The 27563-nt window shown below is 38.9% G+C and overlaps 1 protein-coding gene across 4 annotated transcripts; it reads left to right on the forward strand.

Annotated features, from left to right (window-relative positions):
- Positions 1 to 488: 488 nt before the first annotated feature.
- On the forward strand, positions 489 to 25708 carry CSTF2 (cleavage stimulation factor subunit 2). 4 transcript variants are annotated; one of them, XM_063083650.1, is made up of 15 exons: positions 489 to 546; positions 1608 to 1686; positions 2030 to 2199; positions 2802 to 2938; positions 3420 to 3539; positions 3654 to 3791; positions 6358 to 6481; positions 13956 to 14018; positions 16324 to 16383; positions 17030 to 17171; positions 17961 to 18136; positions 18407 to 18717; positions 22389 to 22499; positions 23296 to 23421; positions 25492 to 25708. In XM_063083650.1, the coding sequence occupies exons 1-14, from the start codon at positions 489 to 491 to the stop codon at positions 23416 to 23418; spliced, it is 1812 nt and encodes a 603-aa protein (XP_062939720.1). In that variant the 3' UTR covers positions 23419 to 23421; positions 25492 to 25708. The 4 variants fall into 4 exon arrangements, with proteins under 4 accessions (XP_062939720.1, XP_062939721.1, XP_062939722.1 ...); XM_063083651.1 differs by lacking the exon at positions 25492 to 25708 and adding an exon at positions 23902 to 23971; XM_063083652.1 differs by lacking the exon at positions 16324 to 16383.
- The last annotated feature ends 1855 nt before the right edge of the window (positions 25709 to 27563 follow it).

A 27563-nucleotide genomic window follows, 5' to 3' on the forward strand; every position in this document is an offset into this window, starting at 1 on the left:
TCGGTACACTCGCAACTCTAGCAAAATAAGAGTACACACGCCGCTCGGGCGGGCTCAAGCATTTCCTTCCCCTAATAGGGCGGAACTAAAATGAAAGTGCCACGGCTGTTAGCAAATGGCTTCCTTGTTGCCATGGTAAAGCCGTTGCCGCCATCTTTATTGTGGTCGACGAAAACTTGCGTCAGCCTGTGAGAAAATAAATAATAAGGAAGTCTGCAGACTGAAAGCCTTCCAATTAGCCTGGATCCGCCTGAACCCGGATCGGAACCGAATTATTCTCAGTCTGCAGGCCCGCTCAGAGGGGTTTAGCTTCTCTCGTGGACAAAACGCGCGCATGCGGCTGACGGAATGACGCCAGGGGAGGGGGCCCTCCTCTCGCCCCGCCCAGGAGCTTCCGGTTCGCGCGCCGTACGGAAGCGTGGTCGGCGCTGGGTTCGCGAGCCGTACGGAAGTGTGCTTAGGCTTACCGGAAGTCGCCTGCTGGGACGATGGCGGGTTTGACTGTGCGAGACCCTGCGGTGGATCGTTCTCTGCGTTCTGTGTTTGGTGAGAGGAATTCGGTGGAGCCAAACATAGGGGAGGGACAGAAAGAGGCAGGGAGTGGCGAGGAACGCCCCCTCCCCGCCCCCACCTATCTCATGGATCGCGACGGGAGCCGGCGATGGGTCAGGCGTGCAGCTCTCCCTACCACCTATCTTGTGGGGCTGCCAGGCTGGTGGACTCGTGAGCAGAGACGCTCCCCTTCCCCCGAGGTCTCGCAGGCTTTCCGCAGTATCGTTGAGGAAGTTAGACTAGCGTTCAGCTTCTATGCGTTTCTGCATTCGTGAGCTTCAATTATTGTCTAGAAGAGACGGCGCGTCGCAGCAGCCCCCCACTGTCCCGTACTACTTCTCACACTCATCCGTGCATACATATTATATGCTGTGGGTATAGAGCCCTGTGTCCACTTCCGGCCCTCTCCTAAAAACTTTCATCCTGTGCTTTTATCCGTAGCCTTTGAGTTCATCGATAGTGGTAGCGGCCACCTGGCGTCTTGAAGTGGATTGTTAATAAATGAATGAACGAACGATTAAGACCTCGTCAGAGGAATTTTAAAGAGGACCGAAACTATTCTGAGTAATCTTTTCGGCTGAAATAAGTGGTGATTTTAAAGCACCTTTTGAAAGGGACATGATAAAACAGTTCCGAATAACTTTTAAACATCTTCCACTACATTCATGGTCATTCACCCCTAAGTATGTGTGGAAATACAGACATATGAACCTGTTTTTAAAATTATAATATTACTGTTTTTAGTAGTCACTTATAAGACTTACAGACCTTCAGGTAAATACTGATGCCTGAGTATTTATTTTCACCAAAGTTAAGGAAAATCTAACGCTTGTCAGATCAGTCTGAAAACTGACATTTAGGAGTACCTACACCTTTTGTATTTAGTCTTAATGGCTTATTTCCATTGTTAAGAAATCTGAAGAAATACAAGGGGATTGGGAGAACACTATTTTGAACTAGTTAATATATATTCAATGATATAAGTAGATACTTTACGTTTTCACTAAAGATCTAGGTTATAAACTCAGAATTTTAATATGTATTTTCTTCCTCAGTGGGGAACATTCCTTATGAAGCTACTGAAGAGCAATTGAAGGACATCTTTTCTGAGGTTGGACCTGTTGTTAGTTTCAGGTGAGATCCCCTTTTACTTCTTGATGGGAGTTTCTTAAAAATCACCATAAATTTGGCTCTTGTAATAATGACATGTTGGTTTTTTTTACCGGTGACTTTTCACATGCATTTTATTTTTGTAACAGCTTTACTGAGGTATAATTCACATACTATACAATTCACATTCATTCTTACCTAAAAGATATGGTTTTTTTCATTAAAAATGTTTAAAAAATATTTCAGTGAGGTAGTCAGAGATATAAAGTTATATATCTTACCTTGTGGTAAATTAGAGCATGGCAGTATTAGCAGGACCCCTGTATGTGTGTAACATTTATGCCTGACACTTGGTTCTGCTCTTCAGATTGGTATATGATAGGGAGACAGGAAAGCCAAAGGGTTATGGCTTCTGTGAATACCAAGACCAAGAAACTGCACTTAGTGCTATGCGGAACCTGAATGGGCGTGAATTCAGTGGAAGAGCACTTCGAGTGGACAATGCTGCCAGTGAAAAGAACAAAGAGGAGCTGAAGAGTGAGTATAAACCCAAGTTGTATGCAGTATGAGTTAGTAAAGATCGAATAATGAAGATTTTCCATTTATGATATGTCTTAGAATATGCTGAAATGGTTGACCACACAGCTTCTTTGCTTGACCAACCTGCAGTGCCTGAGTTAGGGAAGTGTATATCTTTGAGAAACAAGGTAAAGTTGACTTTAGAAATCCTTCAGTTGCCAAGGAATTGAGTCCTAGTTAAAAATGAGGCCAGGTTCACCAAGTCATTAGTAATGCTAACTATATCACTAGTCACTTCTGTGACTATGTTGCCAGATCTATAACTTGTGGGGGTACTAAATCATTTTTATGGCTTTTTTCATGAGGTTATAGATTCAGTGATTTTGTTTTGAAGTTAGCATCTTTTTATATTTCAAACCTTTTGCTTCTGAAATGACTTGTCAAAAGAAGTCAATTTGCCTAGTTCCCTAACTTAGGTCACTCTCACTTTCCTCCACAGAACAAGAGACTTTCAAATCATTTATTTCTCATCTCCAGAGAATTTAAAGTTATCTACCAATCCTTACAGCAGCCCTGTAACTTTTGCCTCCCTAACTTTCCTGCACTTTCTTCCTGATCAGGCCTTGGCACTGGTGCCCCTGTCATTGAGTCGCCTTATGGAGAGACTATCAGTCCTGAAGATGCCCCTGAGTCCATTAGCAAAGCAGTTGCCAGTCTTCCACCAGAGCAGATGTTTGAGCTGATGAAACAAATGAAGGTAGGAGGAAGCATTAGGTTATGAATAAAGCAACTCACATCATATTTTTAAGGAGTCAATTCATAAAGTTATTGGAAATGGTTCCCCAAGCTGAAATAGAAATTGCATTTATAGACCACCATTTCTTGCACCTTCAATATTCCGTATAGGCACGGTATATTTTATGTCTTGTGCAAAGAGTTTTCTATTTTGGTACACAAACACACCTACCCAAGCAATTTGGTTGGGTTTTTGTGGCCCAAAGATATGTAGATATTAAAATGTGGCTTTTTTCCTAAATGAGAGTATTACAGTATTTGGAATGCCTCTTCCTTCTCTTGCCCTGCCGTGATCAAGATTTTGTGTGCCATGCAAAAAGCAATAAACTTTAAAGAAACAGCCTCTTTAATTTTACATTTCTCAGGTGGGAATGGCTCTAAATCACTATCAATTTCTAAGTAATACATACTGAACCTGATGATGAATCTGCTTATCTTCTCAGCTCTGTGTCCAGAATAGTCCCCAGGAAGCAAGGAACATGTTGCTTCAGAACCCTCAACTGGCTTATGCTTTGCTACAAGCACAGGTAGTGATGAGAATTGTGGATCCAGAGATTGCCCTGGTGAGTGCTTCTGGTTCTTTTCTGGAAATGGTGGGGTAAACCTTGAGTGGGATAGGAACTACCTGATTGCTTTGTTAAACAGACAGCTCATAGATTTATCTTTTCACTTTTTAGAAAATTCTGCATCGCCAAACAAATATTCCAACGCTGATTGCAGGCAACCCTCAGCCCGTCCATGGTGCTGGGCCTGGCTCAGGATCCAATGTCTCAATGAATCAGCAGAATCCTCAGGCCCCACAGGCCCAGTCTTTGGTAGGGTTTTATCCCTTAACATTTCTTTTATCTGTCTTAGAATGTCATTGTAAGAAGAATGGTCAGGAACCAGAGATGATAAAATTGAAATTTCAATTTCCTGGCATAAAAGCAGTTTCCAAGTTGCAGAGTACATGCCATCTTAGTGAATATGGATTTAGTTCCAAGTCTGTAAAACAAAGAGATCTTTCCCATATAACCTTTTCTTATAAGCAAATTTTGTGTGTATATATATGCTTGGCACTGTGGTTGGCACTTTGTTATACCATATGCATTATCCTTTAATCCTCACAGCAATTGTATGAGGTTGGCATTCTTGTTATCTCCATTCTTACCAATGAAAAACATAAAGCTCACTTTCCAAGCATGACCCAAAACCCTGAAGCCATAAAAAAAAATTGATACATTTGAAAACTGAAAATTTTTATATAAAGAAATAAACACCAAAGACAAATGATAAATTGGTAAAAAGTATTTGCCACACATATGATGGACAACAGGCTAATTGCTTAATAAAGAGCCCTTAGCCTGTTCAAGAATTCCTATTGCCACATCATAATAGTGAAGCATTAGAAACATCCTAAAGGTACATCAGTGGAAGAATGGAGAAAATGTGGTATATTTATTCAATGCAATACTCTACAACAGTTAAATAAACTATATGTATCAACCTGAATGGCTTTTAAAAACATGATTCCATACAGCAGTTAAGATGAACTAGGATACATAACTTGAAAACATAATACCATACAGAAGTGAAATTAAGTGAATGTGGAAGCATTCCTGAAATGTGGGATATATGCATGTACATAAATCTCAAAAATATGTTGAGTGAGTTGCAGAAGAATATATTTAGTATGTGATGATTCATATAAATGTTTAAAATATCTATAAAATTTTTAGTGGTTGTCTAAGGAGAAAGGGATATAGTATGCAATTGGGGAAGATGCAGCGATACAGGAGATCTTGGTTGTATATGTAATTTATTTCCTAAACTGAGTGGTTATTTTATTTTTTTATACAATTTGTATATCTACAATTTTTCATAATAAGCAAAAAAAGGCCTCCTATAAATTAGTAAGAAAATTATCAATAATCCAGTAGAAAAATGAGCAGTGGACATAAACAGTTTACAAAAGTGGAAATATAAATATAAAGTAAATATATGAAGGGGCTGGCCAGTTAGCTCAGTTGGTTTGAGCATGGTTCTGATAACACCAAGGTCCAGGGTTCAATCCCTGTACCAGCCAGCCACCAAAAACAAAAAGAATCCCAATAAAACCAATTGAGATCTTTAAAAATAATAATAATTTTTTTAGAAAAATAAAAAGTGTTCAACCTCAAAATAAGATAAATGTAAATAGAAACTATAATAACCTACCATTTTTCACCTATCAGATTGGCAGAGGTAAACAATTTGAATGGATTATACAAAGACAGGGCAGGGGTCAGCAAATACTTTCTGTAAATGGCTAGATAGTAAATATTTTTGGCTTTGCAGGCCATACATAGGATCTCTGTCAACTACTCTTCCATAATAGTGTGAAATCAGCCATAGATGATAGGTAAACTAAGTGTGCGTGGTTGTGTTCCAATAAGACTTTATTTATAAAAGCAGGCAATGAGCCAGATTAGACCCGTGGACCATAGTTTGCCAACCCCTGCTCTAAGTAAATAAATACTTTTTTAGAGCTAGAAAAGAAATAAACTAAGGCCCAGACAGGTTAATTGGTCCCAAAATAACAAAACTGTAAATGGCAAATCTAGGATCTGAAACTGGTTCTGTCTGATCTCTTAGGCTGTTTTCTCTTAACCACCTCCATATGCAATTTCCTCTTTTTTGTTTTAGAGTTTTGTTTGTGTTCTCTAAGCATATATATGTGATATTTTGATAATTTTATTCTTTATTTATTGAGCTCTTTCTATTCCAAGGGACCATTCAGTTCTCTGGGGAATACACAGATTAAAAAGATAATACTCCCTTTCTCTCAAGGAGCTTTAATGTAGCATTTTTAAAAAATTCACATTCCCCCACAAACCAGATTTATATCCAAGGACAGGAGTAAGAAAAGACTAGTCAAATTAAAAATTTTTTCGTCTTAAAAATGTGAACTGCCAGCAGTTGATTATTTTTAAAAGGTCCCAGTTTTCTCCTTTTCTTCTTGGGTTCAAGACTATATATATATATATATGTATGTATGTATGTATGTATGTATGTATGTATGTATTTTTTTTTTTTTTTAATTCTTATTGCCAGGCCTCAGTCATGAAGTTAACAGTACATACTGCCTTGCCCACAGATTAAGATTTGTCCATCTCTACATTTAGAATATGCTCCATTTTAACCATGTTCCAATATAACCAGGCTCCTAGCATGTATTGCAGTTTGCTTCTGTGGAATCCAAAGTGTGTGATAAATCCAATGCTATATAAGGCATGCTATACAAAAGGGATTTTTGGTAGAATATTTGGGACTGTCAATCTGGAGAGGATTTTTGAGATCATAGACTTAGTGTATTGAGTCTCCACAGAGGCATGTACATATTCTGGTTTTTCTCTTGGGCAGGGTGCAATACATGTCAATGGTGCACCTCCTCTGATGCAAGCTTCTATTCAGGGTGGAGTTCCAGCACCAGGGCAGCTACCAGCCACTGTCACAGGACCTGGCCCTGGTTCCTTAGCTCCTGGAGGTAAGTTTCATTTAGAGTTTTCACCATTTTGGTACTTTGCTAAAGTTTTGTCATAGCAACTGCCACAGTGCAGTCAAATTATTATATGGTAATGGGATATTGATATAAAATTAATATACTGCTAGAAGGTACATATCCTAGGTGGAGGAAATAGTTGATTTCTTATATACAAATCCTATATGTCTGATTATGAGAGCAGGTAAAGGGACAGTAAAGTGGAAAAGTACAGTAAAACTTCCAAATGAACAAGTGGAAAAATGGAATGAATGGAAACTAAATCAACCCAGTAAAAATAGAAAAAAGGAAAGGACAATGTAAAGTAAGTAACAATAAACATAAAGTAAAATGGAAGGAATAAAAACTAGCATAGTCATTATTCTGCTAAATGTGAATGGACTGAATTCTCCCATCAAAAGCCAGAGACTATTAGATTAGGTTAAAAAGCTCATGAAGAAAACAGACAAAAAAATACATGATCACATTTGTTATTATTATATTTAACAGACGTAAAATTACATTTCAATACATATGATCAGACCAAACAACAAAAAGAAGAAAGATGAATTTAAAAATTGTATACAGTATTGAAAATGTATAGATAGGCAATTAATAGAGTATTGCTATTACACTTGTAACTTTTGTCATTCAACTAGCATAACAAAAAATTGTATGAAATAGTGACTTTCCATATGGAACACCTGTATGAACACACAGTGTATTGTCAATATTTAAAGTTTCTTATGTGACAAACTTGCTTCTTGTTAATTTATCTAATCTGGGTTAGATTGACTATAACACTACTCACAGGGGCTAATTTACTTATTTATTTTTAATTTAAATTTAAATTTATTAAAATCAAATACAATTTAAAATTCATTTCCTCCTCAGTCATACTAACCACATTTCAAGTGTTTATAAGCCCTATGTGGCTGATGGCTACTGTGTAGATCTAGCTCAAATTCCCTGGACTTATAGACAAAAGAAACTGAAGCCCAAAGAGGTTACATAACTTGGTTAGGGTTGTTGTCAGTTGATAGTGAGCCAGAGCTAACTCAAGCTTTCTTTTTTTTTTTTTTTTAAAAAAAGATGACCGGTAAGGGGATCTTAACCCTTGACTTGGTGTTGTCAGCACCACGCTCTCCCAAGTGAGCTAACTGGCCATCCCTATATAGGGATCCTAACCTGTAGCCTTGGTGTTATCAGCACCACACTCTTTCAAGTGAGCCACAGGCCAGCCCTGAACTCAAGCTTTCTAACACTGACTTTTCTACCACACCGTGGGTAGGGAGGCACTGTTAAACTGATGGGTTGATTTACTGGCACTTTTTGGGTCATTCCTCAAACTGACCACATTCCCATCCTAGCCCTCTTTCTACTTGGATGAACTTTCCATGGAGATTCCTACATCCTCATACAGGGGCTAATTTAAACCTAAGTTGTTCTGTTTTGTAGAGAAACCAGTCTATAGAGCTAAGATGATGAGGAATAGAAGAAGAGATTTTTAAAGAAATTTCAACAAACTCACAATTTTCATTTATCTGCTTTATCCTAATAGAGCTATTGTTAAATTAAATTTCCATGAAGGAAATGGATTCTACATACATTTTTAAGTTATAGGTACCTTATAACTTACCTTAAAATATCACAAGTTGTAATATGGTCCTACTGCACATGACAAGTATGCAACACATGACATATGAAGCCTGTTGCACAACTTAAAAAACACTCGGACTGGTCTATACCCTGTTCAGTAGACAAGTGCACTGATCACACATTTGGGTGTCATAGCAGTGTCAACTTGCTATGAAAGTTTCTAAGTGTCTGCTCTCCATTTTTGTACTTATCATGAACTTTTAACATACAATTCATAGATTAACACCATCTGTGGACCACACTTTGAATACCATTGTGCTAAGGGACAAAAATTAAATAAGGACATTGAGGAATTAAATAATAGAATCAGTAAGTTTCATCTAATATAGAGAGGGAGCCTTATATCTTTTGACTAGAGAATAAACTTTTTCCTCCCCCAAATGACCATGGAACAGTTAAAAAAAAAAAAAAAAGACTATGTACTTTGCCATAAAATAAAACCTTAACAAATTCAAAAAGGAGATTTTTACAGACTATAGTCTTTCATTATAAGCCAAGAAAATTAGAAATAAGTAAAAGGTTACTGAAAAAAACCTTTACTTGGAAAATTAAAGAATATACTGTAGGTAATCCTTGAATTAAAGAAGAAATGAAATTTATAAATTAAAAGACAACAAAAAGTAGTGTATATATACTTCACACAAAAAAGTATGGGAAATAGTGAAGGCAGTGCTTAAAGGAAAATGAATATCCTTAAATGCCTGTATTATTAAAAAATAAAGAACTCTAAGTACTAGTTTTAATGAATTAGAAAAATAGTAAACCAGAATATACCAAGAGGAGGAAATTAAAGATAAAAGTTGAAAGTAAGTGATGGAGTTTGGATGTGTTGTCCCCTCCAAAACTCATGTGGAAATTTGATCCCCAATGTGGCAGTGTTGGAAACTGATTGAGTCATGGGGGTGGATCCCTCATGAATGGATCAGTGCTCTCCCTGGGGGAGGGGGGATAATGAGTGAGTTCTCACTCTGTTAGTTCCCGCAAGAGCTTGTTGTTTATAGGACCCTGGCACCTCCTCTTTCTCTCTCTCTTGCTTCCTCTCGCCATGTGATCTGCTTGTACCTGCCGACTCACTGCCACTTTCCGCCATGAATAGAAGCAGCCTGAGGCTCATGCCAGATGCAGCTGTCCCAGAATCGCAAGCCAAATAAACCTCTCTTCTTTATAAATTACCCAGTTTCAGGTAATTCTGTCATAGCAACACAAAACAGACTAAAACAGAAAATTGGTACCAGGAGTGGGGTGTTACTATACAGATACCTGAAAATGTGGATGCATTTTTGGAGTTGGGTAATAGCCAAAGGTTGGAGGAGTTTGGAGAACTTAGAAGAAGACAGAAAGACAAGAGAAAGTTTGGAATGTCTTAGAGACTTATGTGGTGGTGAGCAGAATGCTGATAGAAATGTGAACAGTAAAGGCCATGCAGACGATGAGGTCTCAGATAGGAATTAGGAACTTATTGGGAATTGGACTAAAGATCACCCTTGCTACACCATAGCAAGGAATCTGGCTGCATTGTGTCCATGCCCTTGGACTTTGTGGAAGGTGGGACTGAAGAGTTGTGAACCAGAGCATTTGGCCAAAGAAATTTCTAAGCAGCAAAGCATTAAAGATGCTGCATGGCTACTTCTAACAGCCTACTCTGAGTTATGGCAACAAAGGCATGACATAAAGCCAGAATTTAAAAAGGAAGCAGAGCATAAAGATTTGGAAAATTTGCAGCCTGGCCATGCAGTAAAGAAGCAGAGAGCCGGAGAACAATGCAAGGGTGAAGCAGATAAACTGGTTGCTAAAGACATTATCTTGGCTGCGAAGCAGCCAGATGCTAATAGCCAAGACAATGAGAGAAAAGCCCTGAAGGCATTTCAGAAGTCTGGAAGGGTGCCCCACCCATCACAGACCCTGTGGCCTAGAAGGACTGAATTATCCTGGAGGACAGACCTGGGGCACAGCTGCCCTCCGGATCCTGCTCCCTGCATCCCAGCTGCTCCGGCTAGAGCGGCCCCAAGTATGGTTCATGCAGCAGCCCTGGAGAGTAGAAGCCCAAAACCTTGGTGGCATCCACGTTGTGTAAGTCTGCAGGCCAGCAGGATGTGAGAGCAGTGGAGGTGTGGCAGCCTCTACTCAGATTCCAGAGGATGTATGGAAAAGCCTGGGGACCCAGGCAGAGACCTGCTGTAGGGGCGGAGCCACTGCTGAGGACATCTACTAGAGCAATGCCGAGCAGGAAAGTGGGGTCAGAGCCCCCACAGAGAGCCCCCACCAGGGAAATGTCTAGTGCAGCCAATGCAGCAGGGCTGCCACCAGGACCCCAGAACTTCGGGACCACTGGTAATGTGCAATGCAGGCCTGGAAAAACCACAGGCACCAGCATGGCCCATTGGGCTGTGCCTGGCAGAGCTGTGGGAACAAGGCTGCCTGATGCTTTGGGGGCCAAGGTGCCCAATTGTGCCCAGGATGTAGGACTTGGAGTCAAAGAACATTATTTTGGAGCTTTAAGACATAATGTCTGCCATGCTGAGTTTCGGACTTGTTTGGGACCTGTTTTTCCTTTCTTCTGGCCTATTCCTCCCTTTTGGAATGGGAGTGTGGACCCAACATCTGTTCCACCATTGTATCTTGGAAGTAGATAAATTTGGTTTTGTTTTTACAGGTTCACAGCTGGAAGGACTTTTGCTTTTGGTCTCAGATGAGACTTTGGACTCTGGACTTTTAAGTTGGTGCTGGAACAAGCTAAGACTTTTGGGACTGTTGGGATGGAATGATTGTATTTTGTATGTGAGAGGGACATGAGTTTTGGGGGGCCAGGGGTGGAATGATGGAGTTTGGATGTGTTGTCCCCTCCAAAACTCATGTGGAAATTTGATCCCCAATGTGGCAGTGTTGGAAACTGATTGAGTCGTGGGGGCAGATCCCTCATGAATAGATTAATGCTCTCCCTGGGGGAGGGGGGAGTAATGTGTGAGTTCTCGCTCTGTTAGTTCCCATGAGAGCTTGCCGTTTATAGGACCCTGGCACCTCCCCTCTTTCTCTCTTGCTTCCTCTTGCTGTGTGATCTGCTTGTCCCTGCCGGCTGCCTCCTGCTTTCCACCATGAGTAAAAGCAGCTTGAGGCCTACATCAGATGCAGCTGTCCCAAAATCATAAGCCAAATAAACCTCTGTTCTTTATAAATTACCCAGTCTTAGGTAATTTTGTTATAGCAACAAAAAATGGTAATTTATAAGGAGGAGAGGTTTATTTGGCTTGCGATTCTGGGACAGCTGTATCTGGCACGGGCCTCAGGCTGCTTCTACTCATGGCAGAAAGTGGCAGGCTGCTGGTGGGTATGAGCAGATCACATGGTGAGAGGAAGCAAGAGAGAGAGAGAGAGAGGAGGTGCTAGGGTCCTTTAAACAATCAGCTCTCACAGGAACTAATAGAGCAAGAATTCACTCACTACCCCTCCTCCCCCAGGGAGAGCACTAATCCATTCATGAGGGATCTGCCCCCATGACTCAATCAGTTTCCAACACTGCCACATTGGAGATCAAATTTCCACAAGTTTTGGAGGGGACAACACATCTAAACTCCATCAGTAAGTATAAAAGAAATTTAAATAATTAAACTTTCAAGTGATATTATTTGTGTTTGTATTATTTATACTCTTCTGAATTTATTAAAACTTAAAACTTGACTAAGATTCTTGAAATATACTGTACAAAACTCTTTGACAGTTGATGAGAAGAGGGAAATGACCTAGTAGAAAATTAGGCAAAGAAAATGAGTAGGCTCTTTATAGAAGAGCAAATCCAAATGGCCAGCAAAATCAAATTTATTTATAGTTAGGGGATTAGAAATTAAACAGTGAGATTTCAGTTTACTTAAAATCATCAGACTAGCAAAAGTTTCAGAGAGAGATGACACTTAATATTGGTGGGGAAAGTGGAACTCATATTGCTGGTGGAAATATGAAGTTTTTCAGCCTTTTAAGAAAGTAGTTTACCATTAAAAATTCATATACATTTTGAGCCACAGATTCCACTTCTGGGAATTTAGCCCATACAAATAAAAGTGCCATTATGTTGTAGTGTATAAAATAAGAAATTATGCCTGTGATGCCTTCTGCTATTACTTCCCTCAGATCCTAAATCTTTGTATTGTTTTGGTGATTGGTCTAGATAAAATGATTAGAATAAAAAGTTATGGCTAGAATAGAGCTTTGAAATCATTCAGACCAGTGTTCTCAAACTTTAGTGTGTATTAAAATCACATGAAGGGCTTATAAATCTCAGATTGCTAGTCCTCACCCCCAGACTCTAACTCAATAGGTCTGAGGTGGGGCCCTGAGAATTTGCAGTTCTAGCATTCCCTGATGATGCTGATGCTGCTGGTTTGGGGATCACATTCTGAGAACCACTGGTTTAGATCAGCTCTTTCACTTTACAGATGAGGAATCCCAAGAATGTGTTAATTTTTATTAAGTCACTAGTTTAAAATCACAATTACTTAGCAGCAAGGGCAGGTTAGCACCCAGTTCTTTGGGTTCTTAATCCATAGCTCTTTGGTGCTTGGCATGTTAAATGAAATAAGGGAATATGACTTGTACTTGCTATTTTAGGGAAGTATTAATTAACTGCAAACAGATCAACTTGTCTTTTCTTCCCACCGCAGCATATATTGCTCCTTGAGGAAAAGAGAATTATTGCTGTGAGGAAAAAACCAGACAAGGATGTGGTGTAGGATTATTCTTGGTATAGCAATTATCATATCCCAACTGGTTAAAGTAGACTAGTGGCTCTCGAGCCTATTAGATCCACTGTCCCCTTTTCATAACAGATATTTTGCAATGACTCTACTATCCTGAGATCAAATGCACAGGGAATATAACCTATATAACATGATTTCAAAATCAGTATAATGTCCTAACGATAACATAAAGGAAATATAAAAGGACAGTAATTTATAGTAAACAAAAATTTCTTAATGTGCAAGTGTTCAGGCACAACTACAATAGAAAACAATGTAGTAAGGTGCTTACACCTACACCATGAATATAAAAGCTAAAAATGTAGACAGATGCAGGCATGTTGTTTTGGCAACTCAAATACTATAAGGACTGTTGACACTGGTGATGTGATTTTCTGAATTGGTGAAAACTCATGATAAAGTTTTTAAAACAAATAGCAGTACCCATAATTTACTTAGTAATTACATTTCTGGAAAAGTCAGTGTATATATATTAAAACAGTGCAAACAACCTTTGTGTTTAACAGATAAAACAGACTTGGGTTCTAAATTTCGATGACTATCAACAGGTTTTCATTTGTGTGAATATTCAATGAGACATTTGGAAGTTTTGTAAAATACAGGGTAATTCTTGGTTTTGTGGAGCTGTCTGATACATTGCAGGACATCTAGTATCCCTGGCACCTTCTCATTCAATGCCAGCCATTCCCTCCCACCCCCCAGTCTTTATCACAACTGAAACAGTCTGTCCACACATTTGCAAAATACCCCTGGGAATAGTCCCACCTCCCATCAGAGGAGGTCTGTGGGTAACTGGCATTGTTTTCCTGTATTACAGAAGAGCTTCCTGACAAGGTTTTGGTAACCAATGAGATAAAGTATTCTTATTAAACTCACTTTTCTGTCACTGAAGCATAAAGTATACTAACAAACCCCATCTTCTATCTAACTGCATTGTCAAATAGTAGTTATCATCTTCCTTTGTAGGTTTTTGTTTGTGGGGCAGAACGAGGAAATTTGTAAACCCAACCACTGTTGTAATTTTTTCCCACCATCCTAATTTATGTTTTTATTTTCGTCCCTTTATCTTTTAGGGGGAATGCAGACCCAGGTTGGAATGCCAGGAAGTGGACCAGTGTCCATGGAACGAGGACAAGGTGAATAAATATTAATTTCTGATTAACATGGACTGGACTTGGAAATGTTCCATATCTGCACTGTCAAATCCAGCAGCCACTAACCGCTGGTGGCTATTTAAATATTAAGTTAATTGAAATTAAATTGAAATTAAGTAAAACATAAAACTCAGTTCCTCAGTCACACTTGCCACATTCCAAGTGCTCAATAGCCACATGTGACTAATAGATATCATACTGGACATTGCAGATATAGAATCTTTCTCTCGTTGCAGAAAATTCTATTGGACAGCACTGGTCTAGTGATTCAGAGCCCGGCTCTACAAGAATTGATGATGAAGCAAATGGATCCTTTGTTTCCTGATAGTCTAATGATTCCACTGACATGTTCTCTTTCCCTCTGAATATCTGTTGACGAAGTAAGGTATTTTAATAATGAGCATGTAATAATGTGGCTGGATAGCTAGAAGACTCGACTTAAACCCCAAAGAAAACTGAGGGGATCATAGGTCTATGAAGTCCATTTGATAAGTGTCTGTTGTGCTGTGGCAGTAACACTGTACACAATAGCAGCAGCCACTCCAAAATCTTCGTCTTATTTCTCCGTATGACTGGAGTTTGAAGGAAAAGAAAATGCGGTGGTTCAGTGGAAAACAATGCTAGAAGGAGAGAAGGTGAGATATATTAGGCACTTTTTCATAAACAGCCTTATGAGTTGGGTGGCAACACCTTAGTTTTACAAGTAAAGAGTGGAAGCTCAGAGTTTTAAGTTACTCAAGGGGACAAGGTAAGTAAATACAATGAGTAATGTGGACTGGATTTGGTGCTCTCATCCTCTCTTCCACCTAATAAGTGGCAGAGCTAAGATTCAGAAGTCTCTGATTCCAAAATCTATCCTCTTTCTATCACTCCACACTGCCTCTGTTAACTTCCAAAAATATTCTTCAGTGTCTTCTACTCTTAATTATTGGGTCCCTGTGATGGGAAAAGACTGCATTGGACAAGCATAGAAAAGCTTAAGTTTTTTCTTCTTAGCATATGGCTTATAAGTGAAACCCATTTAAAAAGCAAAATATTAAGATAAAGCTTATGGTTTGTACACTGGGTTAGTTGCTGAAGTGAAAGAACTAATAATTTTTTTCTTGGTAGATGTCTGGCAGCAGGATAAACTCCTGGCCAAATACCTCGTCATCTCTCTCAGCATCCCACACTTTTGTGCTATTGTGCATCCCCCCTCCCCCTGTCTCCCACCACTGCCAATAGATCATGTATGTACCCCAAAGTATTTTTCCAGTAGTGAGAAGGGATTAGGGCTTCGGTCATACTTCTACTGCTCCCTGGGCCATCAATCAATCAGTCAGGCTTTAGCGGTGTAATGCATAGTTCACAAGACATCTTCCTTCCTGCTATAGTTATCTTTACCTTTCTGGTCAAAAACTAACAAAGGGAAATGACTCATGTTTTGAGGGTATTTCAAGGATTTCTTCATGAAGAGACAAATTGAGATGAGGAAGCAAAAATCTTGTAATTTGTACCTAGTTTGTCTTACTTTTTCTGTAATCCATGCTTCTTTTGCACAGTTGTAATGGTGAAAGGTGACAGATGTTTGAGAAGATGCTTCTTGCTTTCCTACCACCTTTGTTTAGTTTCAGTGCCCTTGTTATCTCATTAGTCTTTGTTTGCTGTTGTCATGATGTTCGTTTATTATCAAAGACTTGCTGTGGCAGAAGATCTCTTGTGGTGTGATATTCTCTTTCCTCGTCCAAAGTTCATTCACTGCATTTTCCCCATTTGAAACTTTTTTGATAGGAGAAACTTTTGTGCTTTAAAATATGACAAAAATAGTACTACCTCACTTCTGTTATGGCCTCTCCAGAATAAGTCTCACCTTCCAGATTCAGTGCAATTTCTTTCATGTTTTGCTTCTGAAAATATGGTTATGTTCTTTGCTTAACTAGAGATTCAAAACCATCCTTTTTATATTTTTTTCTTTTTTTTTTTTAGTGGTCTCATAAGGAGATTTAGGGGGAAACGTAGTAGTTGCAGAGGTAAAGATAGAAATTGGCTGATTATTCCTGCCCAGATAAAACCGGAGGCCCACAGGTTTCCCTTTAGCAAGCTATCTGGTCAGAACAGAACTGTTTCAGATATCCAAAAGACCTAGTATGGCTTAGGAAGATTTCGTAGCCTGGGGCAAGATAATGAACTCTTGGCTCTTTAACTTACATGTGTAAATCTCCAGTCCCGCATGTGTGTGTTTCTGCATGTGTGTACAAGCTATTTTAAGTGTCTGCTCTTTCTCCTTTTGAACTTACTGCTTACCTAGGAACCCTACAGCACTCTCCCGTGGGACCCGCCGGGCCTGCATCAATTGAGCGAGTTCAAGGTACCCATTGTATCTGTGGGTTTCCTTTTGCTTGTGGTGTTCAGGGTGGGACGTTGAGAGGAAAAGAGCTGCTTGGCAGTCATCCTCATGTTTAGAACCCAAAAGGGTAGTATTTTTGGGTTTTTGTTTTTTAATTTTTTCCTGTTGAGGCCACAAACCTAAGATTGACCTCTTCACACAGGGCAGAGAACATGGATGATATGGGCATCTGTCCGAGGCTGTACTCCCTCCCTACTGGTGTCAGGAGGCTTGGATGGAATAGCAGTCTGTAAGGAGACAGCGGGTTCTTGCAGAGCCATGGCAGTGTTCACATATGCTAAGACCCTACCTCTCTTTTGTGACTCTGGTCCTTGAACTAAGATTGATTAGAAGGAAAACCAGAAGCATAAGTTTCTTCAGGTCGCAGTGCTAGTCCTTGGCAGGTTGCTCCCCAGTTTGCTCTTTATATAATTCCATCCATACCTCTGACATGGTACAGATTCTGCCTACACCCTGCTTCTGTTGTTGAGCTCCAAGAGGATTCTGCTGTGGTGAGGTTTCACCCACTCTAAGGTGTCTGAATTATGTTGTCAGTGGTATATAGAGTCATTTCTTGTTTCCTTATGTGTCCTTCACAGCAGTAACTCCCCGTTTGTTTCCCTGTCAGTGCCGATGCAAGACCCCAGAGCAGCTATGCAGCGGGGATCCTTGCCTGCCAACATCCCAACTCCTCGAGGTCTGTTAGGTGACGCTCCGAATGACCCACGGGGAGGCACTTTACTTTCTGTAACTGGAGAGGTAGAGCCTAGGTAAGCACTAACATAGAAGGAAACAGTTTGAGAAATTAGGATTTTCCCATCTTTTGAGAACAAAGTCTTCCCGTACCAGTCGTACCTGTTTGCCTATTTCAAAAGATAGTTAAATATTCATGGCCACTGTCCAAAACTAAGCACTTTTCCTAAGGGAAAACTATGTAGCTGAGTTTGTCATTTTGAGCTAACCATGAGTGCTATATTTTCAGAAATTGGAAATTCTAGTATACATACGTGAATAGGGAAAACTTGTGGTAATATTAATAATAGCAATAATAATAATAATTGACATTAATGGGCATCATGTTTCTGATTCTGCTGTGAGTAGTTTACTTAATTCATCTCATTAAATCTATACAACAACCTTGTGAAATGGATACCATTGTAAGTCCCATTTCATAGGTGAAGAAACTGAGTCATAGAGAAGTTAAGTAAATGTACCCAAGATCACACAGCTAATAAGTGATAGAGCCTAGATTTGAACCTATACAGTCTGAATACAGAACCCGTGTTGTTAAGCACCATACTGCATACTCATACACATAATGAATATCTATTAATTCCTCTCTGAATTATGAGTGCCCCAACCAAATATGAAATTCTACAGTACGTGGATTTACGTTTCTATAGCTTTTCTTCAATCTGTTCAGTGTTATTCTCTTGTTCTCATTCATAGACTAATGTTCTTATCAGTTCTTTGTCAGATGTTTACTTACTGATCTTCTGATTGACACTTTTTTGTTGTTTTGTTCTGTTTTAAAATATAATGTTTTTCTTCTTCTTTAGAGGTTACCTGGGACCACCTCATCAGGGTCCTCCCATGCACCATGTACCTGGCCACGAGAGCCGTGGACCACCCCCACTTGAGATGAGGGGAGGGCCATTAGCTGAGCCCAGACCTCTAATGGCAGAGCCAAGAGGACCCATGCTAGATCAGAGGGGTCCACCCTTGGATGGCAGAGGTAAGGGGAGACCACATCACCAGGCTGACTGGTAGTTGTGGGCTGATGATGAATGTGGCTGTCTTAGGCTGTAATCTGGGATAAAGATAAAGTAGGGTCAATAAGCATTTTTAAGGTTTATCTACAAATCTGAGAAACTGGGAAGGAAACAACAGTCTCATATAGTTGAGAAGAGATGTGACTAGAAGAATAGATTTCTTTCTTTCTTGGATTGTTCTTACAGTACAGGTGAGTAGCTACTTAATGATTTTCTTACAACTTTTTTTATAGGTGGAAGGGATCCCCGAGGAATAGATGCACGAGGGATGGAGGCCCGAGCCATGGAGGCAAGAGGATTAGATGCCAGAGGATTGGAGGCCCGTACAATGGAAGCCCGCGCAATGGAGGCCCGTGCGATGGAAGCCCGCGCGATGGAAGCCCGCGCGATGGAGGCTCGAGTGATGGAAGTCCGAGGAATGGAAGCCAGAGGCATGGATACCAGGGGCCCAGTGCCTGGCCCTAGAGGACCTATACCTAGCGGAATCCAGGGTCCCAGTCCAATTAACATGGGGGCAGTTGTTGGCCCCCAGGGATCCAGACAGGTATGTGTAATATTCACTTCTGGCATTCACATGAAATCTTGATCTATTCAGGAATTGATTATTAATCCTGATTATTACTGCCTTCTGACTTGGGCTCTTTCTCAGCTTGTTAGAAAGGGAAGACTAGTATCTCCCTGTAATTTTTCTGTCCCTTATGGTAGTGATTTTCTGGCCACCAGGATTGTAGTCCAAAAGAACAACCTTGTTCACAATTTTAGTAGCTATTCCATTCAGAGCAGAGCCCCTGAAAATTTAGGGGTTAGAGAGTACCCTTTGTGGGGGTGGAAACCAACATCACATACAAGGTTTTTTCCAAAATAATACTTACCTGGGTCTCACCCCAGGCCTAACTCTCAGAGTCTCTGTCAGTAGGATCTGGGCATAGATAGTTTGAAAAACCTCCCCTGCAATGTGCAGCCCTGACTAAGAACCACTGGGTTGGAGCATATGAAGAGCTATTAGTGGTCCTTTAGATAATCTTAGGCTTGCAGAAACTTGGGTTAATTTGCTGTCATCACATAGCCTAAGCGAACAATGGAATATGAAAGGTAATTTACTAATGAACACCTTAAAAAGGCTGTGGAACTGAGGTCTTGTCTCCTGTCCTTTATTTGGCTCTCTCCAGCTTATGTGTATATGGTGGTCTATGGTTATCATCTCCTTCATCATCCCCAGCTGGTTGTGAGGAGGTAATATGTGTGTATCTTCCCTGAATTTTTATATGTTGGCACCTTTGTTTTCCTCTAGTTCCTCCACCTTGCTTTTTCTTCCTTCTTCTTTGTTCTTGTCTCTTTCCTCTACTGTATGTTTATGTGTCTTCCTCCCCTCATGTGAGTATGTGCGTGTGTGTATGAGAAAGAGAATGTTAGAGCTGGAATGAAACATGTCAGTCATCTAATTCCTTCATATTATAGGTTTGAAAACTGAGGCCTAAGAATTCAGGTGACTTTACCAAATTCACTTAACTAAAAAGTGGCAGAGCAGGGAATAGAACCCACTGTCTTTTCCACTCTACTACTCTGTCCTGTTATTTGCACCTTTGTTTTTGTGTAGATGTGTAGGTATGTCTACCTCTTTCTCTTTAATAAAAAATAAAAATACGTTTTTTTATGGTGTGCGTAGAATCAAACTATTCTCTATTGTTTTCCAAGTTTTGCTTTTGAAAAATGCACTCGTGGGCCCTGATTTTTACTGTCCTCTATGTTCACTAGCCTCATAATAGAAGTGGTTTTTATGCACTCATTCAGTCTTTCAACAGATGTTTATTGAGCACCTACTATGTACCAAACATAGACCTAGGTACTAGGCATATAGCAGTATGAATAGAACACAATCCTTACCTGCATGGGGGCTTATATTCTAGTTGGGGAGACAGACAGTAAACAATTACCATAATATGCTTATGTAATTCCACTGATAATTCTGTGGAGAAAGACATTGAAAGTAATGGTTGGAAGACCATTTCTGGATAATATCTTGCTCCTTTTTCTCTGCTAGTGCTTGAACTCATAACTCTGTAATACTAGGTTGATATAGTTTTCATTAGTAGATTCTATAAAGCCAATTAGATCCAAGGTGGAGAAAATAAAAATTCTGTCTTTAACCTTTTTAAATTTTTTCAAATCAATGTATTCACTTATAATTAAGTATATTTAATGCATTCACTCATCTATAAGATAGTACATTCAGAACCTCACTTCCACTCCTATACCTGACTCTCCTATGACCCCACAGCTCCTATAGATAACTGCTTTTATTAGATTTTTTACATACCTTTCCAGAAAATGTGAATTCTTATTTTTCCCCTTTTTACTGTTTTGCACCTTGTTTTTTAACTTAATCATATTTTAAAATCAACTCCATGCCACCCATTTGGAAACTTGTGGGTAAAAGCTTTATTATTCCCTAGAATGATTATATAATTTATCATCCAAAGAAGGACACGTTCGAGAATGAAAGAGTGCTGTTAATAATTTACTCTGGAACAAAAGCATAAATTGGGACTGTCTTAGGCAAACCAAGATGTATGGTCACTCTTGCTAGTACTTCTCTGCCTATAACAGGCACTCCTGGAAACTTAAAATGCCCCTGATTGAGTGTTTAGATCACATTACAGTACCTCAAATTAGTATTGACCAAAGCTTCGAAAGATTATATTCATAGGTCTTTTAGATCTATAGCAGATTGTTAAAGTTCAGACTGGTCTCTGGATTCAGTATTAATAGCAGAACAGAACAGTGATAATATTCTAGCAATCTGTACAGAACTATACTAATGCTTCATCTATCCAGTGTCTTTGCGAGATGAGAATGCATGTAAGAGAATGTTCCAGATAATATAACTATTCTACCAAGTTTTTAGGCTATTTTAATGAAAAATTATTTCTAAGGTGTATTTTATGCTTCCTTTCTTTTTTTTTTTTTAAGAGATGACAGGTAAGGGGATCTTAACCCTTGATTGGGTGATGTCAGCACCATGCTTACCCCGTGAGCAAACCAGCCATCTCTATATGGGATCCAAACCCGTGGCCTTGGTGTTATCCACACCACACTCTCCCATGTGAGCCACAGGTCGGCCCCTATGCTTCCTTTCTTAAACAGGATACAAAAAATGATTTTAATCCTTTTTGATTACTCAAGGTCATAATTAAATAGATCCGTTATTGTATATGCTATAACGTAAAGTAGTTATCTTCTTTTTGGTTTCTGGTCTCCTTCAGTGTCAGGCTGTCACCTGGCTCTTCACATTGCTGTCATGGTTTCTGCTCCTAACAGTTGTTTATCCATATTTCTTTTATACTTTGCTGCTTCTAATATGCTGGGGAAGCAGATAACAAGTTTGTTAACCATTTGTGTTTAATAAGAGTACGTAAGCTCTGGGTGAATGCCTAAGTGTGAACATAACTCTAGTGTAGGGACCTTCTTACAGTTAGGTGGTCAGAGACCTTTTCCTTAGGTTCTGGTAGTCTTCCAAAGGCTTGAACTTACTGAAGATCTAAATTACTAGTAAGTTTGATATAACTGCACTTTGTTGTTTTACTTGGATCAATCATATTTCTTGGTCCAGATTTAGCAGAAAGTGTCTGCTGCATATTCTCTATGGGAAGCTATAAAAAGCAAATTTGGGGCTAATAACAATCTTTTCCCCAGAGGCCTTCCCATCTCCTTTCTGCCTCTCTGACATTATGATCATCTCTGCCTTACTTGTGGGATAGGGCCATTTGGGACAAACTACCTGTGTCTGATTGAACTAGAGATAGGTGGTAGCCCTGCAAATGTAGCTTCCCCACTGGAGTAGCACACATTTTTTCTAGAATCTGTTGGCTTTCATTTGTGTTTCCATTGAGAAGTAAATTCCAGGGTGCTCTCAGTTTTCCCTGTGCTTATTTGCTGAATTTTAATTTGATGGTATCCAGTTGTGCTGTGTGATATTTGTTGATGATGCTAGAACTCTTGTAAGCAAGTATGTCTAACTTGCTAGTTGATCTCTGGCTAAACCCTGCCTTCTGCCATTCCTAACAGTAAAAAGTAATCTTCAGAGTCATTAATTTGCTTTTTTTTTTTACCCATATCCATATAGAGATTACAATTTTTCACATTGCTGTTACTTTATTTGGGTTACCTCTGTGTCAGGAGGTCCGAAAGTCTCTCCTCCTCTTTTTGTGCACATAGGTCCCAGTCATGCAGGGAACAGCCATGCAAGGAACAAGCATGCAGGGTGGAAGCCAGCCTGGTGGCTTTAGTCCTGGGCAGAACCAAGTCACTCCACAGGATCACGAGAAGGTAAGGAACACTGTCTATTTCCATAAGCACAAATCTAGTCTTTTTGATTCCTCTTTTCACAGTTACCATGTGGCGATCCTGGGTCTTCAGAGTCCCTTTGGAGGTGATGTTTACTCTAACTTAGAACTCTTTTGATGATCTTGTCACCTGAAAATTTGTGGGCCTGGTCCTAAAGTTCTTAAGTGGATGTAAATGGCAGCTTATCTTGCATTTCAGACTCATCTGCCAATAGCAGTTTTTTTCATGCAGGCCAGATTGATCTGAAAATCCAAACCCCTTTCTTCCTCTTCTTTCTACCTTATCCCTATAAACAATAGCAGATTCCCCATGAGTATATCTTTCTGTTTTAATATTTGGCCATTGTGGGGAACTCATATCTAATGGAAAGACTAAAACTTATGAAAAGGAGAAACTTTCAAAATAGGATTAAAAGTTGAAGAACTCCCAGAGCTCACAGATACCATCTTAGTCTGCAGGAACTTTGAGTTCACAAAGGTGTCTGTTTTGAATCATCTAATCTTAGGTATTTTAACTTATACTTGTTATTTGCATTTTGCTTTTTCTTACTGGATTTTGGTTTTGGGGGGTTTTTTTGTTTGTTTTTGGTGGCTTTTGTTTTTTGCTTTTTTTTTTTTTTTTTGGCCTGCTGTTTGTTTTTTGTGTGTGAGATGTCCTTCCTTTTTCCATTTTGCTTCACATTTAATTCCAGTAGCTTTTGGGCAGAAGCTGGTGGCACTTTTTTTTTTTTTTAGCTTCCATCATTAAAACTCACTACTTTTTTTTTCCCTCTGCACAGGCTGCTTTGATTATGCAGGTTCTTCAACTGACTGCAGACCAGATTGCCATGCTGCCTCCTGAACAAAGGCAGAGTATCCTGATCTTAAAGGAACAAATACAGAAATCCACTGGAGCACCTTGAAAGGTGAGCAAACTTAATCACACCTGAGTAGGACTAGCTCATTGTGTATCTTGGATATGTACTTTAAACTTTAACCAACAAGATTATTTTCTCCGAGACCCTCAATCCTCTTAGCTAGACTCTCTTTACCCTTCAGTACATCAGCCCGTATAGAAATAAGGTGAGGCTATAGAACATTAGTTCAGTTGTTGAATTGCTTATAATCTTCTTTAACCTTCCATTCTTAATGTATGATCAGTTTAACAAAATTAATCAGATACAGAAATATAGAAAGTTAAAGGTAAAAATCCCTGCTTCCTCAATCTCATTCCCCAGACTTCTAAATATAGTTTGGTGTGTATCCTTCCAGAATCAGTTGTATTATTTTATTCCAAACTGTCCTATCAAAATGGAAAAAATACAAAGTATTTCAATAAGATGTATAAATATTTTAGTTTCCAGTATATGTTTTATAGTGAATATTTTGATGTTAAACTTCCACAGCACATAATTTAAGGTAGTAAGAACCCACCAACACCATCAGTTTCTATACATTTTGGAGATTGCTATACACTGCTCATCGGTCAAGTAAAAAGGATCCAGGTAACCTTCCTCATAAATAATCATGTGCCTAACTTGATTACACATATTGCTGTTTCTTTGTGTTACAAGATCTTTGTATTACGTAAACAATTCTGTTTTCTAAAAAACAGTTTAAAATTCACATTGTCCCAGTATTGGCTGGAATATTACATTTTTAATTTCTACTTTTTACCCCATCCATATTATAATTCCTGTTCGTATGTTATCATATAATAGTAAACTCATTTATACTAATTAGCAGTCTTAACTAAATATATTGTATTTTAATCCATATTTTAATGTTTTTAAAACATCCAAACTGCAAATATGCATCATGTCTATATTTAGACTTTAAATGACAGAACTACGTAGTAATAGGAAACTATCATAGACAGATGGCTGTCAAGACTTTTGGTGTGACCAGTACTTTAACTTTTTATTCCAGATACCCAAGCATTCTATTTTCTCCAGTAAAAGTATAGACTATCTATTATAGTCAGAGGAATAGATAAAAACTATTCCTCTCGTTTACTTTTTCTATTTTATTTATGGAAGAGAAGGCGTTCCTTACAATTTGAGAAAATTACTGGTTTTGGATAGTTGAGGTAGATATGTTTCGAAAGTTCTTTTGTTATGTATTCTTACTTATGAGATAACTCATTTAAAGCCTTGCATATTAACTACAGGGCAAGGTTTTTGTGTGTTTGTTTTTTACCTTTTATTTTGATATAATCATAGACTCATAGGAAGTTGGAAAAATAGTACAAAGAACCACATGTACCTTCACTCAGCTACCTGCAATGATAGCATCTTAAATAGCTGTCATATAATATTTTTTTGCATTGTAGTACAAAACCAAGAAATTGACATTGGTACATTACTGTTAACTAGACTACAAACCTTATTCAGTTTTCACCACTTTTTTTAAAACCTACAGTAATTTGTGCATATATTTGTGTAGTTTTGTGTGGGCAAAATTTTACTGTATGTCTACTGATATTTATGCATACTGTGGCTGACGCGTTGGCCCTCCCTCCATCCTATCTAGCTAGTTGTGATCCATCTCTGCTATCACTGACAGGCCATTAGGGATCAGTGGTTCTCAACCAGGGCCAGTTTTGCCCTCAAAGGGACATTTGGCAATGTCTAGAGACATTTTTCGTTGTCACAACTTTAGGGAGTATGGTATGTTACTGGCATTCAGTGGGTAGAGACCAGAAGTGCTGCTACATATCCCATAACGCACAGGACATCCTCCCACCCTACCATCCCACCACCTCCGCCATAACAAAGAGTGCTTTGGTCCAAATGTCAATAGTGCTGAGGCTGAGAAACCCTGCTTGCAAGAGATTTGCTTTGGGGAGGCAGGAGACAGACATCTTAGAAATCTGTCCTGATAATTTGATCTTAGGCATATCCTCCTTCCTGCAGCTTTTTTATTTTTTTCCTGATGTTTGGGGAAGAGCACTTTGTCTCCACTTTTAATGACTTTCTCTCAACTTTTCCTCACAGGTTTTCAAAAATACCTGGCAACAAGTCTAGAAATTAGTTCCAAAACTTTGTTGAAATGTTGAAAAAAAGATGACTTCTGCATCCTAACCCTGGAATGACTCAAATTGGCGCCAGGTGGAGGACTCCTATCACCTTCTCTCAGAACAAAATCAGTTCATTTTGTTGTCTTAGTTTGTATATTTTCTGTGACTTGAAATAAACTTTGAACACAATTTTAGTACACTGCAAATTGATATACATGACCTTTTTGCTTTTAAAAAGCTGAACACCAAGGGTGAAACCTTAGATGCGTTTTCTACCCTTAACTGCAGTATTGTACTTTAATGTTATATTGCCATTGCTCTGTTTTTACTTTAGGTTGACCATTTATTCTTTTCGATGATATTTGAGAATTTTTCAGAAGCAGTGTTTTCTGGAACTTAGTTTTTGTTTAGTTTGCTTCCAGCAAGAATAATAAGGCTTTACCCTCTGAAAACTTTCTAGAACTTTTAAGTCTTCTGGGAGAAAATAGCATGTGTGTAGAGCTGTAAAATGGTCAGAAGGCCAACAAAGCAAAGAGCCTACTAGCACAGCAGTGTGTTTAGTTTATAAAAATCCAAATATCAAAATGCATTTTTTGTCAATAGCAGATCTGACTGAACATGCATAGTTCAGAGTTAAGACAGGTTGTGTTAGCACTGGTTTGAGTGTGTGTCAACAACACAAGAGACATTTACTTGTCTCTCTCTCTCTCTTTTTTTTTAACTTGGCGTTTACTTTTCTATTCTAAAGCTCTTCTGTCTAGGTAGTCAATTTTAAGAGTTCAAAAAGCCACTAATTTTTCACATGTTCAAGACGAAATAAAAACTACGTTTTATCCAAGATATTTCGTAACAAAATACATTTCATTCTATCTTTCAGGAAATCACTAACCTGCAGCCCTACTCTATAACCAGATTTATTCTGGGAACTTAAAACACAGAAAACCCTAAAACTTTTTCGTTCTTCTCAATCATTGTAAGAGGACCAAATGCAGAGCACAAGCAGCCATATCACCCATTAGGTCTGATCCTGCCTGCTTCCTTACAGATAGGTATGAACGTAATTAGTGCCACTAGCTCTAACCTATGGGTCTTCCTGCCTAGCATTCTCTCTCGTAGTGTCATTAAGGAGGAGCATGGTTTCTCTTCATCAGGCCAACCTCAAGAGGGTAAGAGTTGCCTTAATAGTAAAGTTCTACTGGAACTACTTTTGAGCCTATTTATGTTCTCAGAATCCTACCCCCTGGGTTAGGATTATGGTCAGATGAATTAAAAGCCTGGCATAGGCTTAGAGAATGTAATAGCATATTGCTTACATGTCAAGCAAAATAATGCAAAGATAACTTCATAAAAGACATTGAAATTGAGGGATTTTCTACTCTGATATACAAACATTACAACAGAAATTTGGTGGATATTTTATATTACAGCCAAGCAAGAAAAACTTGCTAAAAACAGCTGAGGAGCTTTCTGGGTATCCCGCTCATCCCCAATTCAGCTAGGATTTTGATTATGCATAGGATTTATTATCTTCATTATCTTTTCTGCATAATTCATGAATATTCAGGCCTTGATATGTTGATTTTGGCAGCCAGCATATCTCAAAGTGTCAATGTATTTAGACATTGAGACCAAGAGTGAAACCTTTCTCATTAGGAACTCTTAATAAGAAGTGTCAAGGAACACTAAGATTCCAAATCAAGGTCATTGAAGATGAAATTATTTGGCCAGCAGTTGTCTAATAGGAACATCTTTAAGGTTCCATTGTGCATTTTCCAAAGCCTTATCAAACTTAATTTAGATAGCTAAAATCTAGGTAAACAAATTGACAGCTGCAGTGGTATCCCAGTCTATCCCTACAGAAACACCCATCAGTATTTTATAGTGGTATAATAAAACACAATCAGCTACCATAAGTTAATGACCTACCTTTATTGTGTTCAGACTGGTGACTGAAAAAAGCAATCTTACTAATCCTTCAAGCGATGAGATTCCTGAATAACCAGAAATAACCATTTGTTCATTCTTGGTCACCTAATAGTAGAAAAGTAG

Source organism: Cynocephalus volans, chromosome X, assembly GCF_027409185.1.
Source record: "Cynocephalus volans isolate mCynVol1 chromosome X, mCynVol1.pri, whole genome shotgun sequence".
NCBI lineage: Eukaryota > Metazoa > Chordata > Mammalia > Dermoptera > Cynocephalidae > Cynocephalus > Cynocephalus volans.

Excerpts from the sequence above, each read along its gene's own strand:
- CSTF2 (XM_063083650.1), top strand. The coding sequence starts at position 489 with ATGGCGGGTTTGACTGTGCGAGACCCTGCGGTGGATCGTTCTCTGCGT. Across the intron at positions 1,687-2,029 it reads GGACCTGTTGTTAGTTTCAG|ATTGGTATATGATAGGGAGA; the intron begins GTGAGATCCCCT and ends TCTGCTCTTCAG. Across the intron at positions 14,019-16,323 it reads GTCCATGGAACGAGGACAAG|GAACCCTACAGCACTCTCCC; the intron begins GTGAATAAATAT and ends CTGCTTACCTAG.